Below are 9574 nucleotides of genomic sequence, written 5' to 3' on the forward strand. Positions count from 1 at the left end.
CCTGTATAGATGAGGCTTCAGTGTGTACATTTTGTTCATGTACTGAGGCAAACCTGAGTGAGCACAAATGCCTTCAGCCTGTGTCCATTCCTCCCTCATGCCATACAGTATCTCAGATGAGTGCAGAGCAGGGCAATGCACTGCAGGGCTGGGGTGCCTCCCAGCATCTGGGAGAGGAAGCAGGAGCCAGCGGGACACCACAACCACTGCAATGCCCTGCCTTTGGGTGTGCAAGAGAAAGACTTGTGTGTTCTTGCCTGTCTCCTGCATCACCTTCCCCTGCCTTCCTGGACTATGTCAGCAAATGTGCCAGAGGGATCGGAGAACTTTCTGGAGACTTAGAAGGACTTCAAATCTGTCTTCCAGAAGAAGAGAAAATAGGGTGGGAAGAATTAAGGCTGGTGAGCCTCACCTCAGTCCCTGGGAAGGTGATGGGGCAAGCTTTTCCACAGCCACCTCCAGGCACTTGAAGGACAAAAACAGGATTGCTGAACCCATAGGGGAGGGGAACGAAAGGGACACTGTCTACCTGCACCTTGGCCTGTGTCTTTGTCTCCCAGAGACTCCTCATAGCCTGATTGGTGCTATGTGGACTTATCAAATGGATGAGGCTGTGGGTGGGAATTCTGCTGGACAACCTGGCCCACTTGTCATTTGTACTGCAAAGTTCTCCTGGAGGAGGAAATGTCACTGAAAGGGTAGTGCTGTGGTGCCTGACATCACCCAGAAGGAGTCTGTGGTCAGCTCATACTAGTGTGTTTCAAGCAACTGCCATGGAGGGTGGGGAGACATCAGTGAAAGTAAGGAAATATCTGGATGAGAGCAAGGTGGAGAAGCAAGGTGGGTGCCTACAGCCTGCAGGGAAAAGTGGGAAGGGATAGGACAGTGCAGGACAGCCTTTGGTGGAAAAGACCGAGAGCACTGGCAAGGCTGGAAGGCCCCAGCAGCACCAAGGTCTTTGTCCCCCTGGCTATGGCAGTTGTCTCTGCTACTGAGGCTCACGAGGACACATGCTGTGCTCATGACACTGAGGCCTTGTTGCCTCCTTGCAACCCAGTGGGGAGGCCAGCAGGTGTCATAGCATTGTCCTTCACACAACATCACACACCCCACATCCCACTGCCCCAGGAAGAGCCCTGAGCCATGGGTGAGGGACAGGACCTCCCTGCCCAGGGGCTGGGGGACAGGGCTTGGCCTTTCTGCTTCACCAAACAAACCAAGGCCTTTACTCAGCATCAGAATCTCCTGCCCAGTGCTTTTGCCTACCTGCAATCATGGCCTCCAATTGTCTGCTCTAACAAGTCCATGGGGAGGCTTTGTCAGTAATGACCCTCACTGGGGCCCATTAATACTCCTAGACACTTCAAAGTTTCCTTCTGACTTTGACTTCTCCTGCAGTTACATCATTCTCTTCTCACTACCTGAGGTCCATGGGCTCAGCACCAAATGCACCATGGGGCTCATTACAATTCAGCCATTTTCATCCAGTCTTCCAGACTTCTACAGTTAATTAATAAGTTTTCAAGAGTGTTGCTAAAGAGGAAGTTTTCAATGACCACTTTACAAAATAACATTTTCATATGTAAGCTCATTTAACTTAGTAGCATTCAGTAGTTGACGTGGATCCAAAGTGTCTCCTAAGGAGGTCTGGATGGATAGGAAAAGCAGTCCCTTGAAGTCCTAGACTGTATGGACAACCTTGCTGCTCAGCTCTCCATCCCCACCACTTCTCACATCAGCCAGCGTGACTTGCATCACTTTTAATTACATCAGACTTCTCCACTGACATCTGCAGGTGGATGTTACAGTCTCTTTCCACCAGCTGCTGCCTCCTTCTCTGAGAAAAGCAGATGCAAACATTTTTTTCTTGTTATGTATGTGTGTGTCTTTGCTATTAATACTTAACAAAAAAAAAAAAATCAGCAAAGAAACACACGTTAAAAAAAAAAAAAAAAGTAAAAAAAGTCCACAGCAATGAGCCATTTCCAAGTTGAACCATGCACAGGGGATAAGTGTACAGAAAAACATCTGACTCAAATAGATGGGAAATGGTAATTGAGAAATACAGCTACAGAGTTGTGTACATGGATGACAAGAGAGGCTACCAAAGGACGGGCAAGTTGAATTCCCCTCAAGTCCCAAGAAGCAACTCGATGTATCAGAAGGATCTGAATGACCAAAGAGCAAGTGGAAGAAAACTCTGCAGAACAACAGAAACTGCACATGTCCAGATAGTCTGCTGGAAAGGTGACTTCTGATATGGTCTCTTTAATCAGAGTCCTGCCTGACCAGCATCATCTCCTTCTATGACCAGTGACCTGCCTGGGGGATGAGGGAAAGCCTGTTGATGTAGTCTACCTAGCCTTCAGCAAGGCCTTTGACACAGTCTCCCACAGTATTCTCCTGGAGAAGCTGGCAGCCCATGGCTTGGACAGGTACATTCTATGCTGGGTTAAAAGCTGGCTGGATGGCCAGGCCCAGAGAGTAGTGGTGAATGAAGTGAAATCCAGCTGACGAGCAGTCACCAGTGGTGTTCCCCAAGGGTTGGTGTTGGAGCCCATCTTCTTTAATATCTTTATGGATGATTTGGATGTGGGAATTGAGTGCACCCTCAGTAAGTTTGCAGGTGACACCAAGTTGGGGGGAAGTGTCAAACTGCCAGAGGGTAGGAAGGCCCAGTAGAGGGACCTGGACAGGTTGGATCAATGGGCAGAAGCCAGTGGGATGAGGTTCACCATGGCTAAGTGCCAGGTCCTGCCCTTTGCTCACAATAACTCCAATGCAAGGCTACAGGCTTGGGGCAGAGTGGCTCAAAAGCTGTGCAGAGGAAAAGGATCTGGGGGTGTGGTCAAAGCTTGCCTGAACATGAGGCAACAAAGTGCCAAGGTGGACAAGAAGGCCAACAGCATCCTGGCTTGTATCAGTAGTGTAACCAGCAGGACCAGGGAGGTGATCATCCCCCTGTACTCTGCTCTGGTGAGGCCGTACCTCATGTACTCTGTTTAGTTTTGGGCCCCTCACTTCCAGAAGGACATCCAGGTGCTGGAGCGTGTCCAGAGAAAGGCTACAAACCTGGTGAAGGGCCTGGAAAGCAAGTGCTATGAGGAGCAGCTGAGGGAACTTAGGTTGTTTAGTCTGGTGAAGAGGAGGCTCAGAAGAGACCTTGTTGCTCTCTACAGCTAACTGAAAGGAAGTGATGGGGAGCTGAGTGTTGGCCTCTTCTTACAGGAAACTAGTGATAGGACTAGAGGGAAGGGCCTTACATTTCACTGGGGCTGGGGATTAGATTAGAAATTAGGAGACATTTCTTCTCAGAAAGAGTAGTCAGGCATTGGGATGGGTTGCCCAGGGAAGTGGTGGAGTCACTGTCCCTGGGGCTGTTTAAGGAAAAGCTGGACATGGTGCTTAGGAACACGGTTTAGTGGGTGACATTGGCAGTAGGGCATCAGTTAGACCAGCTGATCTTGGAGGCATTTTCCAATGTTGACTTACGATTCTATGATTCTCTGATGGGGAAGATGAAATGCGGTGCTCAAGAGACAGAGTTCTGGCAATGCGACTACAGAGGAAGATCAGTATTTTTTCTCATGCTGTAATAATCATCATATGATCATTTTGATTTCATGGGGCACGTCAAATATTGTATTAGAAGTGTTCGATCATTTCAGCTAATTGAAGTGAAATTTTTGAAATTCTTAAAAAATGCGTAGGCAATCTTCAGGCTTACACCAATAAAATGACAATTTTCTGTTGTGCATGGAGCCCTGATGTCACAAAACCCTCACTGCCCAACCCTTGCTGATGGGCAGAGGAGCAGGGGCACCTTACAGAGGAGTTGTGGTTGAGGAGCCAGGGCGGGCATCCCTTGTCCTGAGCTGAGGGCCAGCAGCATGAAGGGTTCCTGGAGAGTGACCATTACTTCCACCCTTACTGCCGTGTTCTCAGGGCTCCTGCAGCTCTCCTCGAAAGGTAAGGATGTTGGGAGCTGCTTCTCAAGGGGTGACAAAGGGGCTGTCAGCTGTCCAAAGGTGCAAGTCCTGGGCTGTGGGGCAGGCTGGTCAGGGCTGGTGGCTGCTGTGGGAGCCCAGCCTGAGAGTCCCGCTGGGCTTAGGGAACAATGCGGCAGTCAGGACTCCTGGGTCGTCATGCTAGGGCTGTCCTGAGCCCTAGGGCTTGTCTGGGCATGGCTCAATGTGTCCTCATGATGGGGGACAAATCAGGGCCATGTTTCCCTGGGAGCTGGTGCATCTTTGGGATCTGGATCTTGGTGGAAAGTTGTCTAGTCTCAGAGACTGGTGTGGCCTGCAGCTCCCACAGGCCTCTCAGGAGTGTGCCAGAAACCCTTCCCCTTGTACTGCTCTCCTTCAGGGGAACTCTGTTCCTTGGGTGACGAGACACTGGAAAGCAGCACTGCAGAGAGGGATCTGGGGGTTTTGGTTGATAGCAAGCTGAATATGAGCCAGAAGTGTGCCCTGGCAGCCAGGAGGGCCAACCATATCCTGGGGTGCATCAAGCATGGCATTGCTAGTCAGTTGAGGGAGATGATTGTCCCACTCTACCTTGCACGGCTGGGGCCTCACCTTGAGTAGTGGAGGGGAAGTGGTGGAGTCACCATCCCTGGAAGTCTATAAAAGACGTTTAGATGTAGAGCTTAGGGATATGGTTTAGTGGGGACTGTTAGTGTTAGGTTAGAGGTTGGACTCGATGATCTTGAGGTCTCTTCCAACCTAGAAATTCTGTGATTCTGTGATTCTGTGATCCTTATGAGTCCTGCCCAGCTTGGGATATACTATGATTCTATGATTTTTGCACCAACTCCCACCTCTCTTCCTCAGACATCTGGCTGCACATAGTTTTTTGTTGTTATTTATGTGTGTGGGTGTCTTTTTCTTTTAATATTTACAAAAAATGTATATTAAAAATAAACAAACACCAACAAAAATAAAAGGAGCAACCAAACAAAAACCACAGTCCACAACTGTGAGTCAACTCTAACTTGCCTTCAATGAGGTGCACCATCCACAAGGGATGACTGTACAATAAATTTTTGACACAGATATAAGAAATGGTAGAAGAGAAATATAGAATTGGCTACAGGGATGATGAAAGGGACTACTGAAATACAGGCAAGCTCAACCTCCCCAAACTCCCTAGAAGCAACTGTGTATATGAGAAGTATCTGAATGACCAAAGAGCAAGAGCAAGTGGAGGGCAACTCTGCAGAAGAGCGGAAAATGCACGTGCACACACTCTGCTGGAAAGGGGATTTCCAGCATGGTCTGTTTCGTAAGGCCAGGTGGAAATACCTCAAATACTGAGGAGATGAAGTGCAGTGCATAGGAGAAATTCTGGCAATGCAAATACAGGGGAAAATATATATACATACATACATACATACATACATATATATATATATACATATTTGTATTATCTGCCTTTCTTGATGGGAATATTCACATCTTTCTGTCTGTATAGTGAAATATCACAGAATCACAGAATCACAGAATTTCTAGGTTGGAAGACACCTCAAGATCATCGTGTCCAACCTCTGACCTAACACTAACAAGTCCTCCACTAAACCATATCACTAAGTTCAACATCTAAATGTCTTTTAAAGACTTCCAGGGATGGTGACTTTACCACCTCCCTGGGCAGCCTGTTCCAGTGTCTAACAACCCTTTCGCTAAAGTAGTTCTTCCTAACATCTAACCTAAAACTCCCCTGGCGCAACTTTAGCCCATTCCCCCTCGTCCTGTCACCAGGCACGTGGGAGAACAGGCCAACCCCCACCTCACTACAGCCTCCTTTAAGGTATCTGTAGAGAGCGATAAGGTCGCCCCTGAGCCTCCTCTTCTCCAGGCTGAACAAGCCCAGCTCCTTCAGCCGCTCCTCGTAGGACTTGTTCTCCAGGCCCCTCACCAGCTTCGTCGCCCTTCTCTGGACCAGCTCAAGCACTTCGATGTCCTTCTTGCAGCGAGGGGCCCAAAACTGAACACAGTACTCGAGGTGTGGCCTCACCAGAGCCGAGTACAGGGGGACAATCACCTCCCTAGCCCTGCTGGTCACAGTGTTTCTGGTACAAGCCAGGATGCCGTTGGCCTTCTTGGCCACCTGAGCACACTGCTGGCTCATATTCAGCCGACTGTCCACCATCACTCCCAGGTCCTTCTCTGCCTGGCAGCTCTCCAATGCGCATAGCTTGGTGTCATCTGCAAACTTACTGAGGGTGCACTCAATGCCCTCGTCCAGATCATCGATGAACATATTAAAGAGGACCGGCCCCAGCACCGAGCCCTGGGGGCCACCACTAGTGACTGGCCTCCAACTGGACTTGACTCCATTTACCATGACTCTTTGGGCCCGGCTATCCAGCCAGTTCCTAACCCAATGAAGTGTGCGCCAGTCCAAGCCAAGAGCAGCCAGTTTCTTGAGGAGAATGCTGTGGGAGACGGTGTCAAATGCCTTGCTGAAGTCAAGGTAGACCACATCCACAGCCTTTCCCTCATCCACCAGGTGCGTCACTTTGTCATAGAAGGAGATCAGGTTCATCAAGCAGGATCTGCCTTCCATAAACCCATGCTGACTGGGCCTGATCGCCTGCTTGCCCTGCAAGTGCTGCATGATGACTCTCAAGAGGATCTGCTCCATGAGCTTCTCTGGTACTGAGGTCAAACTGACAGGCCTGTAGTTTCCTGGGTCAGCCCTCCGGCCCTTCTCATGTGATGGGCGTCACATTTGTTAGCCGCCAGTCAGCTGGGACCTCCCCCTATAGCCAGGACTGCTGATAAATGATGGATAGGGGCTTGGCAAGCTCTTCTGCCAGTTCTCTCAGTACCCTTGGGTGGATCCCATCCGGCCCCATCGATTTGTGCACATCCAAGTGCCGTAGCAGGTCACCAACCAGTTCTTTGTGGATATATTTGTATAGCTACAGCTGTAACTACAGCTATATGTGCAAGTAAAGGTAAATTTATATACAGAGTTACATGTGTACACACAGATAACTGGGAGAGAGATGGGCGAGTGGCTGGGATTCTAGGATTTTACATCACCTGAACTATCAGGAAACCAACCCAGCAGTGCTGGGAGCTGGGGAGAGGGGACATGTGGAGGAAGGTCCCAGTGACACGGCTGGGAGGTGGGTTGTGATGCCATTCCTACTGCAGTGACCTGACTGCCTGGTGGCAGGCAGGCAGACATGGCGATGTCATTGAGTGCATCACAAACCCCATGGGACACAGGGGGCAGCTCTGACAGGGGACAGCTCTGTCCACCATGGCTGGGCTGCTGCTGCTGAGGTCACCTCCTCACAACACTGTGATGGGCCAGGAGCAGGCAGGCCTCAGGAGGCCATCAAGAGCAGCAGCTGTGGAAGCTGCAGGCAGATGCCTGGGCCCCTGGGGAGGGCTGCCCTGCAGTGATGCCAGCTGGACATGGGGTGGGAGCCTGTGTGACTAGGCATTGGAAAATGCTGGATATGACAGAGCACAGTGTGAGAAGGGAGAGATTACAGGCAGGGCTGTGAGGGACAACAGCCTCTCATATGCCCTTGGTGGGCAGAGATGTGAGCAATGGCCAAACGGCTATTCCAGACTTTCCCAGCTTCCCCCCAATTCTCCCACTTCCCTATCCCCTGGCCACCTCCCTGCCCTCATCCCAGCCCAGCACAGCAGCCCAGGCTGGGGTGACCCCAAGACAGTGCCCACAGCAGGTTGCTGCAGGGCTCTGGGCACTGCCACCACAGCCACAGCCCCTCTGAAGGCCACAGCAACTCCTGGGGGCACAGAGGGCTCAGTGCCACAGAGGGGAGCATCCAAGGCAGAAGCATACAGAGGTCAGTGTCCCCTGCTGTGTCCCCTGCTCTCTTCAGCAGCTGATCCTCAGAGGCCTGCAGCCCCTCCGTGCCATCCCTGGGGTTTCTCAGGCAGCTCCTGCTGCGCCAGGGCCAGGGCAGCCAGGCCCGAGCTGCTGCAGCCAGGAAGGGTTTTCTGGTTCCATTACTTCCTGATCAATTGAGAGTGGGTCTCAGACAAAGTAGTTGTGGCTCCATTTATTTTGTTTAAATACACAGAGAGTCTGGCTCCTTGTTTATGCAAAGCCTCAGGGTCACAAAAGATATGTTGGTACAAGGGGATGAAGAACAGCATTTCTTTGTGGAAAACAATATCAAAAGGGGAAATGAAAAACAAAAGAAATTAAACCCATCCAGAAGTTAAGACAGCTTGCTCTATCATTACATAGACTCTAATTCATCTGAGGAAGAAGAAAATAAGCAGTTTCTAGCTGTGGAGAGGTCCAGTCAGTTTCCACAGCACATCCTGAAAACCCTCCATGACATCACTGTCCTAATGGCATTCTTCAGCTCCTGGTTCCTCATGCTGTAGATGAGGGGGTTCACAGCTGGAGGAACCACTGAGTACAGGACAGTCATCACCAGGTTCAGGGATGTCAAGGAGATGGAGGGGGGCTTCAGATAGGCAAACATGCCTGTGCTGAGAAACAGGAAGACTATGACCAGGTGAGGGAGGCACGTGGAAAAGGTTTTGTGCTGTCCCTGCTCAGAGGGTATCCTCAGCACAGCCCTGAAAATCTGCACATAGGAGAAAAGAATGAAAACAAAACACCCCAGAAAGAGAAAAACACTAAATGTGAGAAGCCCAATTTCCCTGAGGTAAGAGTCTGAGCAGGAGAGCTTGAGGATGGAGGGGATTTCACAGAAGAACTGGTCCACAGCATTGCCTTGGCAGAGAGGCAGTGAAAATGTATTGGCAGTATGCAGCAGAGCATAGAGAACCCCACTGCCCCAGGCAGCTGCTGCCATCTGGGCACAAGCGCTGCTGCCCAAGAGGCTCCCGTAGTGCAGGGGCTTGCAGATGGCAACGTAGCGATCATAGGACATGATGGTGAGAAGGGAATACTCTGCTGAAAACAAGAAGACAATGAGAAAGACCTGTGCAGCACATCCTGCATAGGAGATGGCCCTGGTGTCCCACAGAGAATTGGCCATGGCTTTGGGGACAGTGGTGGAGATGCAGCCCAGGTCGAGGAGGGCGAGGTTGAGGAGGAAGAAGTACATGGGGGTGTGGAGGCGGTGGTCGCATGCTACGGCAGTGAGGATGAGGCTGTTGCCCAGGAGGGCAGCCAGGTAGATGCCCAGGAAGAGCGCAAAGTGCAGGAGCTGCAGCTCCCGTGTGTCGGCGAATGCCAGCAGGAGGAACTCAGTGATGGAGCTGTTGTTGGACATTTGCTAATTTTAGGCAGGAGGTCCTCACCACAGAGGAAAAAGGCAGTAAGGAAGTACAACAGAATTATCTGATAAGAACTAATTCAATTTTGGAGCATTAATCATATATTTTGCAGATCCCTTTCTTGAGTTGTGACTCATGCTGCCTGAGGGTGTCCCTGGGAGTAGGATATTCTACTGCATTCAATGTTGTATTCAGTCCACACCTATAATAATACGGAAAGGGAAACGTGATAATCACAAATAAAATTCACTCCTCATATCAGGTTATCCACATTGCCTTTCCAAATTCACCCAACTGCAGAGCAGGGCTCTCTGGATTTCTTTTCT

At 50.3% G+C, this 9574-nt stretch overlaps 1 protein-coding gene across 1 annotated transcript; it reads right to left on the bottom strand.

Annotated features, from left to right (window-relative positions):
• Positions 1 to 8217: 8217 nt before the first annotated feature.
• LOC139999783 (olfactory receptor 14A16-like) lies at positions 8218 to 9244 on the bottom strand. The gene has a single exon (XM_072029406.1). The coding sequence runs from the start codon at positions 9242 to 9244 to the stop codon at positions 8300 to 8302; it is 945 nt and encodes a 314-aa protein (XP_071885507.1). The 3' UTR covers positions 8218 to 8299.
• Positions 9245 to 9574: the final 330 nt, after the last annotated feature.

The sequence above is a fragment of the Anas platyrhynchos genome, chromosome 30 (assembly GCF_047663525.1).
Source record: "Anas platyrhynchos isolate ZD024472 breed Pekin duck chromosome 30, IASCAAS_PekinDuck_T2T, whole genome shotgun sequence".
NCBI lineage: Eukaryota > Metazoa > Chordata > Aves > Anseriformes > Anatidae > Anas > Anas platyrhynchos.